General features: G+C 44.0%; 2 protein-coding genes across 2 annotated transcripts in view; both read left to right on the top strand.

Moving 5' to 3' along the window:
• The window catches only part of gtf3c3 (general transcription factor IIIC, polypeptide 3), a 7,798-nt gene extending 6,528 nt beyond the window's left edge, over positions 1–1,270 (top strand). The window contains 2 exon segments of the mRNA XM_060049354.1: positions 459–531; positions 1,183–1,270. Of these exon segments, the coding sequence (XP_059905337.1) occupies positions 459–531; positions 1,183–1,270 (161 nt within the window).
• Positions 1,120–13,535, top strand: LOC132455253 (E3 ubiquitin-protein ligase HECW2). Its single transcript, XM_060049084.1, has 12 exons — positions 1,120–1,266; positions 1,724–1,833; positions 2,651–2,771; positions 3,725–3,838; positions 4,902–5,054; positions 6,552–6,650; positions 7,108–7,237; positions 7,789–7,935; positions 8,576–8,690; positions 9,106–9,191; positions 9,560–9,672; positions 10,179–13,535. Exons 2-12 carry the CDS (start codon positions 1,743–1,745, stop codon positions 10,288–10,290), a joined length of 1,281 nt encoding a protein of 426 aa, XP_059905067.1. The 5' UTR covers positions 1,120–1,266; positions 1,724–1,742; the 3' UTR covers positions 10,291–13,535.
• The last annotated feature ends 1,588 nt before the right edge of the window (positions 13,536–15,123 follow it).

Here is a 15,123-nt window from a genome sequence, read left to right on the forward strand (position 1 = left end):
CTTAAACCTTGGGCCTCTGACCCCTGAAAAAGGAAAATGAATACGTGGGTCCAGCCTTAGCTATGCAACGAGCAAACAGTACAGAGAGAAGTGTGAGTTATCACCTGAACCAATGTTAGCTCCAGTGTGGGTCTTCCTCTTTTCCAGAAACAATGTCCTCCTCACTAGCGGTTATGTTACCACGGTTACGGCTGCCACTGTGAAATAGACCCAAGTCCACGCTCCATAAGCTGATGTCCAGTTTATTAGATATGTGTCCCTCACAGCGGGCGGAACTGATCATCTTTTGTTTAGATGTTGAATTAATAATGAATTAATCAAATAAAATTAGAATATCTTGAATATCTTAGGAGAGGGCCTAGGGGGGGGCGCTGACGTTTCCCCTCTGTAGCTAACACGCAAAACACCAACACACACACACTGCCTTTGACCCCTGTGCTATGTCTTCTGCCTGCCAGCGTACAACGAGAAGATCGTGGCGTTCCTACGGCAACCCAACATCTACGACATCCTCCAGGAGAGACAGCCGGAGTTTGGCCGCAACACGCCCTCAGGTTCAATTGAATTAAATTCAACTTTATTTGTATAGCCCTTCATCACAGGTACAGTCTCAATGGGCCTAACAGGGCAAATATTGATGACACCCCCCTGACCCCCCTAGCCCCCAAGAGGGCAAGAAAGAACTCCCTCAATTATCAAGGAAGAAATCTGGAGGAACGCAGAGTGGGAGATACATACATACATACATACATACAGCATGCATACATACATACATACATACATACATACATACATACATACATACATACATACATACATACATACATACATGCATGCATGCATGCATGCATGCATGCATACATACATACATACATACATACATACATACATACATACATACATACATACATACATACATACATACATACATACATACATACATACATACATACATACAAATATATTATATTAGATCGTGATGGGATTCTGGCCGTTTAACCATGAGGCAGTCACCGCACCACGCTACAACTAAATGATAACTGAATTAGAAGGGAAAGTGCATAGTGGGATTGTGGGACCGCTGCTAATTCAGTAACAGCCGTCCCCTTTTCGTCCGGGTCGCCGAAGTAGAGAACTATGTGTGACGTGAACGTAACTGTGTGCTGGTTGCCTTGGTGACAGGGAGAAGGTGCAGCTGATCCGTGCGGACGGGGCGCCGGGATTGGCCAGGCTCTCGGGCGATGCCGACCTCGTCATCCTGCTGAGGTAACGTCTGGGCGCGGTCACTTCCTGTTAGGGGGTAAAGTCACCACGGGAAAACCGTGGCATTAACGACCGCAGGCAGGGGGGGGGTTGGGTTCAGAGGGCAGGACAGTCTGGTGTGAGTCGACGTCACTTTGGATTAAAGTGTCTGCTGGACGACAGGATATCAACGTGACTCAATCTCACATCAATGATTGATCGATAAGTCTTTACCATGCTCTGAAACGGTTTTAATTATATTTCTGTGTCTTTTAATTCTCTCTCTCTCTGTCTGTCTTTCTATGGCTCTGTCTCTGTCTCTCTCTCTGTCTCTCTGTCTCTGTCTCTCTCTCTGTCTCTGTCTCTCTCTCTCTCTCTCTCTCTGTCTCTGTCTCTGTCTCTGTCTCTGTCTCTCTCTCTCTCTCTCTCTCTCTCTCTCTCTCTCTCTCTCTCTCTCTCTCTCCTTCTCTCTCCCCCCCAGTTTGTTTGAAGAGGAAGTGATGTCGTACATCCCTCCGCACGCCCTGCTGCACCCCAGCTACTGCCAGTCACCGCGGGGGTCTCCCGTGTCCTCCCCTCAGAACTCCCCCGGTGAGAGAGAGAGAGAGCGAGAGAGAGAGAGACATACAGAGAGAGAGAGAGAGAGAGATGAGAGAGAGAGAGAGAGAGAGAGAGAGACAAACAGACAGAGAGAGAGTATTATAAAAAAAATATTCCCTTTTTATTATGTTATGCATAACATGGTGCACAACTGGAATTGACTTATGTCAATGTGACGGATGATGACACAGTCTAAGAGGGATAAAATTGGTTATTTCCTTTTTTTTCTCTCACAATTGCGTTACAGTTTGGGGTATTCTGGGATCCAGCCTTATTTTGTAACAGCAGAACTTCTGATACAGCAGCCCTACTCTCCCACAGCAGATATATTCTGGGGGGGAGACGACACAGAGATGGTCTGGGAGGCAAAAACCTCAAGGGAACGCCCGGTTTCCTGTTTTTGTTCCGGAGATATTCTACAAAAGAAAACTAGGTGTTGGATGAAGCTTTAAGAAGGGGATTTTGTGTGTGCCTTCCTAAAGTCTTCCTAAAACCTTACAGACATCGTTTCCTAACGTGTGTCTGATAAAGTCCCCACATTTCTTGTGTGGTCCACACAGTCTTAACGGGTTTATTTTAAACCTTAAGAGACACGTTTTTACATTTAACTACTGCATGGCCGAGGTTGCGTTAGAGAATGACGTACTCACAGGTCCCGGACATCGACATGGACGGTTGAAACAAATACGAAGCAAAAGAAAGTGAATCGCCCAGTTCACTCAGATGATCGAACTTAGATATTAATCTAAAGTCAGATTTGGGCGACTGCAATTTTGCTGACTGGTTAGCTGTTGACGCTGTATTCCAGGAACCCAGAGGGCCAACGCGAGGGCCCCGGCCCCCTACAAGAGAGACTTTGAGGCCAAGCTGAGGAACTTCTTCAGGAAGCTGGAGACCAAGGGCTACGGCCAGGGGCCCGGGAAACTCAAGTAGGGCCCCTATGTGTGTCCGTTTGGCTGTGTGTGTTTGTGTCTGTATATGTGTCTGTGGTAATCACACATGTCTGTGTGTTTATTATGTCTATGCATGTATCTATACTCGCTTTGGATAAAATAGTCTTCCTGATCCCTAAATGCTAATATATATACATAGTTTATATTTAAGGGTAATATATATACATAGTTTATATTAAAGCAATAGATCACTTCAGTCAGTGGCATGTGCTCATTATACCACTGTGAAGGGGGTCGCCGGCCCTCCGCTGCGCGTCGGGGCCGGACAACGCCCCTTCACAGTGGTATAATGAGCACATACCACAGCCTGTCGTGATCTATTGCTTTTATACAACGGTTACTATTATGGCAAAACGAAAGTCATAGACACACTACATTTAAAAAAAAAAATCAAGAAAGTCAAAGTAGCTGTTTTATTAAAGAACACAAAAAAGTAGTCTCTCCTGGTGGCCTTCAAAATGCACGACGGTCGCTATGCAACACACTTTAGCGTCCCTCCGAGAGAAGGCTCCGCTAGAGCGGTTCGCCGGCAATTTATCCTATGGAGTAGTTCACTCGCCGTGTGCCTAAGCTTTCGTTAGTCTCTCCATCGCCTTGCTCACTCCCGGAGTAACAACATTTACACCCTCTCCATCATTCAACATATGTTTTACTTTGTAACTGTTTCTACTTCCAGGCGTGGAGTAATATGCTAACTTTCACAAAATGATTGGGCGTCATAGCAGTTATGTATACGCTCATTATACAACAGTTAGGAACCAATCAGATCGCTGGATTTAGGCCCCCCGTTGTATAAATATATATAAATATATATAGTATGTGCCCTCCAATAACAATGTGTGTGTGTGTGTGTGTGTGTGTGTGTGTGTGTGTGTGTGTGTGTGTGTGTGTGTGTGTGTGTGTGTGTGTGTGTGTGTGTGTGTGTGCAGGCTGATCATCCGGCGAGACCACCTCCTGGAAGACGCCTTCAACCAGATCATGTGTTACTCCCGCAAGGACCTGCAGCGCAGCAAGCTCTACGTCAGCTTCGTTGGGGAGGAGGGGTGAGTCTGGGGGAGAGGAGGGGGGAGGAGTGGGGAGGGAGGAGCCTGGGGGGAGAGTGGGGCTCTTGGAGGGGAGGAGGGGTGAGTCTGGGAGGAGAGGAATAGGGAGTCAGGGGAGCAAGGAGACGTGAACTCCGGACAATGTCCAGAGAATCCGGTCTGAACATTCTCCGGAGTCGCCCTTTGACGCATGCAGTGAACGACAGGAAATGCTCCATGTCACGGGGGTTCCCACATACTGGCTCTTCTCTACTCTGATTGGTCGAGGATGCGGGTGTGGCCAAGGTTGCGCCTGAAGGCGCAACCCGGGACACGACCCAGGACACGATGCAAAACACACGCGGCCGGGAAATCGCAGTTTGTTTATTGCTCATCAAAGATGGCAACGTCATTGCGTTGATGGATTCAGACGTGTCCGCGAGGCCCGGTTCTTCGGGGGTTCACGCAAAAACAGGATGTAGTGTCTGTGAGCTCTCAGGACAATGAGGTGCTCCGTCCACACCCGGGGCTCCAGAGAGCGTCACACACACCTTGGTCTGGGAACCCGGCAGGGATGAATCAGCTTAATGTCCGGACCTTTGCGTTCTCCCATACAATCCCTTCCGGGTTCTGTCTGGATGGGTTCAGGGTCGCGGTGCGTGTGTGCGAGCAGAGCCCTGAGTCAGGGGTGGAGGAATCAGTTTTGAGGAGAGGAAGTAGTAGCCAATGGGACTTTTGTCATCTGTTCATGGTATGTTTGGTTCTTGTTGCCCACGAGAAAGCATGGTTATCTAAGGACATGGTGCAGTCTGGAATATTTGTACCAGGCCAATTTTTTGCTCTGTAAACACTAAACATCTTGCTTCATTTATTCCTTTCTTTTCTTTTTTCTCTCCCTCCCCCCTCTTTCCCTCACTCTGCCCCATCCTCCTCTCCCTCCCTCTCAACCCCCTCACTCCCCCCTTCCCCTCCTTCCCTCCCCCCTCTCCTCCTCTCTCCCTCCCTCTCTCCCCCACTCTCCCTCTCCTTCCTCTCTCCCTCCCTCCCCCTTCTCTCCTTCCCCCTCCCTCTCTCCCTCCCCCAGGCTTGACTACAGTGGCCCTTCCAGAGAGTTCTTCTTCCTGGTTTCCAGAGAGCTCTTCAACCCTTATTATGGGCTGTTTGAGTACTCGGCCAACGACACCTACACCGTGCAGATCAGCCCAATGTCGGCCTTCGTGGACAACCACCACGAGTGGTGAGGAGACACGAACGCACGCACGCATGCACGCACGCACGCACGCACGCACACTCACTCACTCACTCAGACAGATAGACAAACACTACACAAGAACATAATAATTTTTTGGCAGTTATTACGTTATTGGCCGTTATAACGTTATTGGTTGCTACAGGGAATCCCCTCATACTATAAATTTATATCAATCAAATAAATGCAAATGCATGAAATTAAGACCTCACCTGCTAACCCTAGTCACTAGGGTAAGGAAGAGCCGGGAGGGGCTTCCTTACCCTAGTGACTAGGGTAAGCAGTGAGTGGCCCCGAGAGTGGAGTTCTGGTGGACCGTCCTCCAGAGCAGCGGAACCATTTGGCGTAGGTCTAGGGCCTAGTCCGACAAGGAGAACCATTTCGGCCTCCATCCGACGTTTTTCCCGCTGCCCCTGACGTTGTCCCACTGCCCTCACATGCGAGGTGGATATATCGCATTTAGGCTAGAAATAAGTTTGGCGCTTATCGAGGTTTGGACAAAAAACGGCATCTTACGTTGTTGGAGCAGTGAATAGGTTCAGTACGCAGCAAAATATCATGACAAACTGACTTCTTTTTTTATAATGTGGCGTTTATCGCGTTTTGGAAAAGAGCTCCTCATGTGAAAACTTCAGTCTAATTTGAACGAAATCATGAAATATTGTAGCTAGTCCTGACTAATTACAGCAGAAACCAAAAGGCTGGCAAGTGTACATTTAGGCCTACCTAAAAGTAGCCTTCTTTGTCACCTAAATCTACCTGAAGTAGAAGGAACGTGCATAATCGTGCATAATTGACATCTATCTCATGACAGTACAACTAAAATAGCCTGTGTTTAAAATGTATCATGAAATATATTATTTGTGAGTAGCCCACAGAAAATCATAGGAGTGACGTTTTTTAAATGCACAATTATAAGAAAAAGGTATGTAAATGTATATGTAAATACTTAACATTGATCGTGAAAATGGTTAATTTAACTGAAAGAAGGGGGTAGGGAGCTACAAGCTTTTGCTTCTTGGAGGTGGGGGAGGGCTTGGTGTGGTGGGGACCTGGTATGTCAGGTGCGCACACAGTTCGTAAAACTTCCAGTAAGTTCATCGGGTCTTCGATGATCTCGTGGAGGCGGGTTATGGGGGGGGCGTCAGTGGGGGGGGGGGGGGGGGGGGGGGCGGTCGATGTGGTGGGCACCTGATATGTCAGGTGAACACACAGTTCACACAGTTATTCTAGCACTGACCACTAGGGGTGCACTCCGAAAAATACGTACACACACAGATACACACACACACACTTTAAATCCGGTGAAACCTGCCCAACGAGGACCTATAAGGATTTTGAGGGGTACATTGCCAAAAATGTTAAAATTGTGTTTTCTATAATTTGCTCACTCTCACTATTAATACTTTTACTACGATTAGAGTCCCAGTGATTTTAATCTGTGTGTGTGTGTGTGTGTGTCTGTGTGTGTGTGTGTGAGTGCAGGTTCCGGTTCAGCGGTCGGATCCTGGGTCTGGCTCTGATCCACCAGTACCTGCTGGACGCCTTCTTCACCAGGCCCTTCTACAAAGGACTGCTGCGCATGTGGGTTTACACACTCACGTCTCCCACCCACTCTTTCCCTCTCGCTGCCTGGCTATCTATATCCCTCTCTGTATCCCTCTCTCTCCAGCCAGTTCAGAGGAGCTCTGCCGGCATTCGAAACAAACATACTCAGTTTGTGCCAAGTAACCAAGGAAAGGTTAAACATTGAAATAGTTTCATGTCCACACCTGCAAATGGATATGCAGTCAGAAACTACTCGAATACGACTGATTGTGTAATACTGCATGAAATTGTGTTACCTTGTGATTTGGGTTGTTGATTTGTGTGTGTCTCTCTCTATATATTTATGTACATGTCTCTCTCTCTCTTCCTCGCCCTATCTATCTATCTATCTCTCTCTCTCTCTCTCTCTCTCTCTCTCTCTCTCTCTCTCTCTCTCTCTCTTCTCTCTCTCTCTCTCTCTCTCTCTCTCTCTCTCTCTGTCTCTCTCTCCCAGCCCGTGTGAGCTGAGCGACCTGGAGTTCCTGGACGAGGAGTTCCACCAGTCTCTGCAGTGGATGAAGGACAACGACATCGAGGACATGCTGGACCTCACCTTCACCGTCAACGAGGAGGTCTTCGGGCAGGTGGGCGTTGTTCGTAAGAATGCATCGCAGGGTTTTGTGGGCGATGCGGCGAGAATTGTAGCATTTCAAATCCTGAGTCAACGTAGCTGCACTGTGACCTAGGGTAAGGCAAAGGTCGAGAAACATTGTGGCAGTTTCAAAAGCAGCAATGTCTCCACATGATGACAAATAAGTTCCCGATAAATTAACATCTCCGGATCACGGCCGGTACGGCTGTGTTGTGAATGAAAGCCTATCAAAACTGCTTATTTTGTATGCGAGAAAGCTCCTTTACTCAAGAATGGCTGGAAACTGTACAGAAAAGGGATTGATTGTTCAATCACAGTGACCTAACCATATGTTAAAGTTTGTAAAACAAGAATATGTCAATATGTCTGTGTTACATGTACATTTGTGAGTGGCATGTGTGTTACACGTGTGTGTATTTTCTGTTTGTTACACGTGTGTGTGTGTGTGTGTGTGTGTGTGTGTGTGTGTGTGTGTGTGTGTGTGTGTGTGTGTGTGTGTGTGTGTGTGTGTGTGTGTGTGTGTGTGTGTGTGTTGCCGGGCAGATCACGGAGCGGGAGCTGAAGGTGGGCGGGGCAAACATCGCCGTGACGGAGAAGAACAAGAAGGAGTACATCGAGCGGACGGTGAAGTGGAGGATCGAGAGGGGCGTGGTCCAGCAGACGGAGAGCCTGGTCCGCGGATTTTACGAGGTGTGTTTATGTGTGTGTGTATGTGTGTGTGATTGTGTATGTATGTGTGTGTGTGTGTGTGTGTGTGTGTGTATGTCTGTGTGATTGTGTATGTCTTTGTGATTGTGTTTATGTGTGTGTGTGTGTGTGTGTGTCTGATTGTGTATGTCTGTGTGTTTGCATGTGTGTTCGTGTGTTTGTGATTGTGTTTGCGTGTGTGTGTGTGTGTGTGTGTGTGTGTGTGTGTGTGTGTGTGTGTGTGTGTGTGTGTGTGTGTGTGTGTGTGTGTGTGTGTGTGTGTGTGTGTGTGTGTGTTGGTTGTGGCGGCGGTAGATTGGGAGAGAGTAGAAATTTTACATTTTAGGGACAGTGGATGTTGTGGGGACAGTAGATAGTGAAATAAGTAGACCTTGTGGGGACAGTAGATTGTGGGGACAGTATATTGTGGGGACATTAGCCATTGTGGGGACAGTATATTGTGGGGACAGTAGACAATTTAAAGGCAGTAGACTGTACATTGTGGAGCAGCAGACATTTTAAGCACAGGTGATCATGGGGACAGTAGACATTTTGAGGACAACAGACATTGTGAGTGAAGTCAGGGACTGATACGTAGCGGTAAAAAGTTTTTTTCCACCACCTTGCATCCACCCCCTACAAGGTGGTGGATGCGCGGCTGGTGTCCGTGTTCGATGCCCGCGAGCTGGAGCTGGTGATCGCAGGGACGGCGGAGATCGACCTGTCGGACTGGAGGAACAACACGGAGTACAGAGGAGGTAGGAGTAGAACATGAAAGGACGTGATTCATGGATTTATTGGTGTGGAGGTTCCTTTTTTTTATGATTTGTTACGGTTAGTGACAGTAAGATGTTACTGAAGTAAGAGTCCTATTTATTTTTAGTTTACAATTCAATAGTTCAAAAAAGCTGTTATAATATCAATTCATCTCAACACATAGACCTGGCCTACAGGAAAGAGCAGTTTATATGTTGACTGCTTCCGATGTTGTGTTGGTCATTCTGTAGAAAGACTTATTGCTTGTTTATAGTTAAAAATACAGAACATAACAAACCTTAATAAAAAAAATCGTGTTGGTTGATGTCATCTTTTGGTTGAAATAATCGCAATTAGATTATTTCCCCAAATCGCTCAGCCCTGGTTCCAACCCATCGTCGTGTTTGTCGCCTGCAGGTTACCACGACAACCACATCGTGATCCGCTGGTTCTGGGCGGCGGTTGAGAGGTTCAACAACGAGCAGCGACTGAGGCTGCTGCAGGTAGCGTGTGTGGCATCGCACGCCCTCTCTCTCACTCTCTTTAACCCTGAACCTCCATCCTCCCCTCCCACACCCTGCTCTCTCCCCTCTCCCTCTCCTCCCTCTAGGTCTTCCCCCCCCCTCTCTCGCTCTCATTCTTCCCACCTCTCGCTCTCGTTCTTCCCATCTTCCCACCACTCTCTCTCTCTCTCTCTCTCTCGCTCTCATTCTTTTCCATCTTCCCACCTCTCTCTCTCTCTCTCGCACTCCCTCTCGCTCTTTCCCTCTCTCTTGCTCCCTCTCGCTCTTTCCCTCTCTCTCTTTTCCTCATTCTTTGAAAACAGCAGAAATGGACATTTCAATAAACAAGTCTCCCTCTCCCTCTCCAGTTTGTTACGGGTACGTCCAGTATCCCGTACGAGGGCTTTGCGTCTCTGCGCGGCAGCAACGGACCGCGCAGGTTCTGTGTGGAGAAGTGGGGGAAGGTCACCTCCCTGCCCAGGTGAGACACCGCCGCCGTCGTCCCCGGCAACAGCAGACAGCTGACGGGGGGGAAAAATAACGAGTAACAGTAACGTTAAGATGAACATATGTAAACAAGTGGGGGGGGGCAAATAACTCTTGCATGGACTGAATGTAAAACAAAGAGAAGAGTGGTTTGAGATGCAAATGTCTTTCATGTACTGAATGTAAAACAAAGACACAAGTGGTTTACGCCTGCGTTATGTATTCTTTCCCATTAGCAGCCTCTAGTGGCTTGAGTTGTAGCTACAGCCATAGCTAATGTACCAGAATATAACGATGAAATGAAGGTCAAGGTAAATAGCTGCACTAGCAAAGTTACAAATAATTTCCAGTCACCACGTTGCTTTGTGCCACGGACTCGTTCCCAATTCAATTCAAAGGGCAACCAAGTCAAATGTATAACAAAATGTAGAAGCACAATAGTTACTATAAAATATAAAAATAGAAACAATGTAAAACCATTTCTTCTGGTTTCCTCTCCAGGGCTCATACTTGCTTCAACAGACTGGACCTGCCTCCATACCCGTCTTTCTCCATGTTGTACGAGAAGATGCTCACAGCTGTGGAGGAGACCAGCACCTTTGGACTCGAGTAGGGCCAGCCGTGCTATCTCTAACCGCATTTTCGTGTGGATCAAAAATGAGGAGTACCGGTCCCAGCCACCAGATGGCGCCAGAATACAAGAGTCGGTGGATGGGTTTGATATGAGGGAAATTCAACATTCAAACAGCCCATTATTTTTCACGTGACCTTTTGAACCAGGAAGTACAGACGGAATAAGGATGTGAGCCTATCACTGACCTTTATTTTTAAGGCTTATTGGTCCGAAGAACTATGTGACTAGATGGGATTTAAGTTTTTATTTTGTTTTTGAGATCCGTACAGACCCTGCCACTTTACCGCAGTGCAGATGCATGTGTGCGTGTACGTGATGAAACCCTCCTTCTCGATATTTACTGCTGAGCGATGAAGACATAGAAGCTTTTGGTTTTCAACCATGGACTCAATCATGACATAGGATTAGGAGATACTTTTTACAGTTCCTGCAATGCTAGGAAGGGAGAGAACACTGCTTTTAAGTCTCCCGAAGGCTATCAAAGAGATGAACAGACCTCACCTTCACCTTAAAACACAATGACAATGTCCTGTTTTTCTTTTTTCTTTTATTACTTTATTTGAGTTTTTTTGTTTCAAACAAAGTTTACCATAGCGAAAGGAGTAGGTGAATTCACCGAAGATTCCACACGATGAAGCTGCAATTCACATTCAGGAACTTTCTCAGGCCTAATGTTGCTACTTTCGCCTCAAAACAGCCTATTCGGGGACTATTTGAAGGTCAGTCGTTTTGGCGCTCCTATGTGGTCCAGCAGGGTAAATGTACCCATGTGGATCCACAGTAGCACTTCTCAAAAGTCAATCCTTCAGACCATCAGAATGAAGACTGAAATGGGGGTATTTGGGGCGTATAGACAAAAAGCTTTAGTGTTGTAATAACAGTATTTTCAGCTTTTTACAAATAGTGGATTTTCTATTAATCCTGGTGGTGATATGTTGTATAACGAATGTAACTGACTTTGATGACGTAAACTATGAGTGGTGTGCGTTTTCCCTTTTCATGATCTGAACCGGACTAATTGTTAATTAAAATCCTCCATTGCTAGGTGGTTTTCCACTTTTCGCACAAGTCAATTTTTGTACAAATCGTACTAAATAGAGTCTTTATTAATTTGACCGCAAAGTAAAGTAGTTATTTTCTCAGGCTGCACGCAAAATGCTTATTCTCAGCCTGGCCTTTTATGTATGTTAAATATATATATATATATATATATATATATATATATATATATATATATTTTAGCAAACTTTGATAAAGTTGACATAATTGATCCATTAAGTGGATTAAAACTGCCATTTTGACACGGTCATGTGTTTACAAAATGCGGGTCTTTTTAAGATGCCCTCCGATTTTTTTGTTCAACACTTGCTTCGCTTTTTTTAATTAATTTCATGACGCTCTCAGCTGAGAATGTTGGGATGGTGAAAAGATTTTTATTTATCGTCATTCACCAACCCTTTTCACCCCTAAATTCAGGCCTATAGCATGATTCTTCATTGACCGATACTTGTGATATTACCAACCAGTTGTGTTTGTCAAGAGCACCTAAACAACAGACACGTTGGTCACACATGGAATACATCACATCTTCCCTAAAAAGATTGGAAAATATTTTGATAGTTATGCTATAGTCTTTTTGAAGTTTTTCCGCCTTTTGAGATGACCCAATGTTGTAGCATTTTTGTTAACGTAACTTATTTTCAATAACTTAACGACAAAATAAAATAATCATAACCAAGAAGCCAAGCCTGATAAAAGGCCAGCTTGAATTATATCCATTGGTGACATCACAAATGGGGGTTCCCACTCTCACACCCCCATTTCACCAAGTGGCCCTTTAAGGGCAATTGCCAATATTAATATTGATTATTATTAGTAGTAGGATCTACATGGCCTACAAGTGGCCCTCTTCACTGGCCTTCCCTTTGCACTATGAATGTAAGCAAGCCTTTTTGTGAAGTCACTGCCACACAGAACACTAGCCTGGGTTGTAACGATGACAGCACCTGCCTTTCTGCTGTAACCTTTTCTACACACCAATAGGCTTAATTCTCACTCGTTGGATGGGGATGGATGCCCCCCCCCCCCCAGCCCAGCTAGCATTTAGAACTAAGATAGCCGCTAGGTGGATAATGCCCATGATCACCAATATTGACATGAACTTAACCTTAAAGACATCATTGGGTAAAAAATTTAACTTTGGTCATATTAAAAAGAGAAACATTTAAAGTGAATATAATTGTAACAAAACTGCATTTAGAAAGAAAACACTTTGGTAATAATGTTTTTTAAAAATGTTTTTTATTTTAAATTGCTAAATTTCAGATGCTAACTGATTTTGAAGCGAGTCTCGGAGCTGCTTAATGTTCCAGGTTTACAATAACAGTGACCAGCTTTTCTGCCTCTCACATTTCACACAGAAACCTAAATCTTTTCCTTCCAGTGACGGATCACATACTGTTTGTGTGGTGAATGTACCAGGAGGTTTCAGGGCCTTAAGCAAGTTGTGGCTTTACCTGTTTGTCGCCCTATTGTCTCGAGTCCTTCTTTGATTTGTGAACATAACTGCCTCAAACTCAACCTTCAAAATACTCCTGTCTGTACCATCACTGTCTTGCTCTGTTCCACGGTCAACTGTCATTAAAGATGACGTGAAATTAAATTAAATTAAAATGTTCTATTCTTATTCCCAGTCATACATTTCAACAGGTCTACAAATTACTTTTTTGATTAGATGTTGTACATACAAAATAAAGATGACTTACTCAAGAGATTTTAATCTTGGTTAACTGTTTAGTTAGGGCCTAGCATTTTTAGTGATAGAATCACAACCTGTTTAGCATGACCGCTCTCCCATGTTTTGCAACTTTTGTCACGATCAAACACTGAGGACCAAAGTCCATTCCCACTATACGTTTTATTGCCACACTGTCATATTTGGACATCATATCAGAACAAGATTTTCTTCTTTAAAATGTCTTTAAAAGCAGATGTTGAGCTCCTTTCTCTGCAAACATTGGTTATTTTTTTCTTGGCACTTGTGCTCTGGGGTTTGGTCTAGCACAAATGCCATGTCAATATTTTAAAAGAATATGTAGGTTTTGGGGACAAGTGTCTGGCTGTAGAATTCCACTCTATGCAAAACTTCACTATAATTTCATCTCTGTCACTCACTGATTGTAAAGAGATAAACGGAAGATAATAAATGGATACAAAAATATAAAGAGATGCTTCATGTCACTATGTAACTTTGCTAATACTGATTTGTATGTGATTATTGATGTTATGGGAAATATAATTGCATGTATAACCTCTGACTATTGATCCTTATCCCTGTTTAAGTGGTGCGGTTAAAGGCAGTGTTGGCTTACCCTCTGGAGACCAGGGTCCAATTCCTTCTGGTGTTTGTTTCCATTGAACCATATTAAGTATTTAAAACTTAATGAAATTGTCAAATCCTATTAGTCATATATAACCTCTGACAAAATTCATGTTTTTGTCTCTATGGGGAAGTGAGGAGAGAATTGTCGGCTAATGCTCTGAGGACCAAGGTTCAAGTCCTGCTGATTCCCTTTAATGGAAGTGTGTTATTTCTATATCATGTGACTTGTGAGTTCAAGTATAACTACCGAGAAAAGGTTAGTTGCCAAGTTGGCATCTTGGTGGTGCAGTGGTGAGAGTGTTAGCTAACACCCGTGAAAGCTGTGGTTTGAGTCAGCGCTCACACTGACATCCCCAAAAGGTCCTCTAACATGTCAGCAAAATTATGAACTGAAATTTATTTTCATGAAAAAAAACGTTCCACGAGCACGGTGAGACTAAAACCATGGATTCCAGTGATCACAATCAATAGCGTCAATTTTTGCCTGACAATTAATCAGGTCAAAGAAAACATAAGGGTACCACTATCGTTTTCTTGTCGTTATAGAATATTGTCAGGCCAAAAAAAAAACGTAAGGTTACTACTGTCGTTCTTTTATTCATTATAGAATATTGTCAAGCGACAAAAAAAAAAAGTAGTGCCACTGCCGATTTTTTTGTCGTTATAAAATACAACATAAGGGGTACCACTGAGTTTTTTGTCATAACATAATTAAGGGGTAGCAGTTGTTTTTTGTCAGGCCAAAAAAAACAAGGGTACCACTGCCGTTTTTTTTGTCTTTAAAGAATATTGTCAGGCGAAAGAAAACAAAGGGTACCACTGTCCTATTTTTGTCACTACAAAATGTTGTCAGGGCAAAGAAAACATAAAACTGTTGTTTTTTTTCTCTTTACAGATTAAAACAAGGGGTATCACTGTAGTTTTTGTCTTTATAAAATAATGTCAGGCCAAAAAAACCATAAGGGGTACCACTTTCGTTTTTTTATCTTTATATAGCTAATAAAACATATTTCCAGGCAATATTAACATAAGGGGTACCACTGTATTTATTTTATTTGCCATTGTAGAATACAATTGAAGTGGTATCCCTTTTGTGTTTTTTGGCCTGACAATATTTTAAAAGTATATTTAAAAAAAGACAAGCAATTCTTTTTAACCTAAAAAAACATTACGTTATCTTTCGCCAGACAATATTTTATAAAGACAGAGGTACCGCTAATGATTTATTCTATAAATCCAAAAGACGACTGCAGATGAAAAAAATGAAAAATGAAAAAAAATTACCTTTATTAAACTTACGTGGTAACCCTTATGTTTATATCAAATTTAATTCACAGGACATTTTAAGTTCAAGTGGGACTGGAACCGGAAAAGGTATGCAAAATATTTCATACGATTCGTACAAATATCGGCATTAAAATGCATTTCCA

Source organism: Gadus macrocephalus, chromosome 4, assembly GCF_031168955.1.
Source record: "Gadus macrocephalus chromosome 4, ASM3116895v1".
NCBI lineage: Eukaryota > Metazoa > Chordata > Actinopteri > Gadiformes > Gadidae > Gadus > Gadus macrocephalus.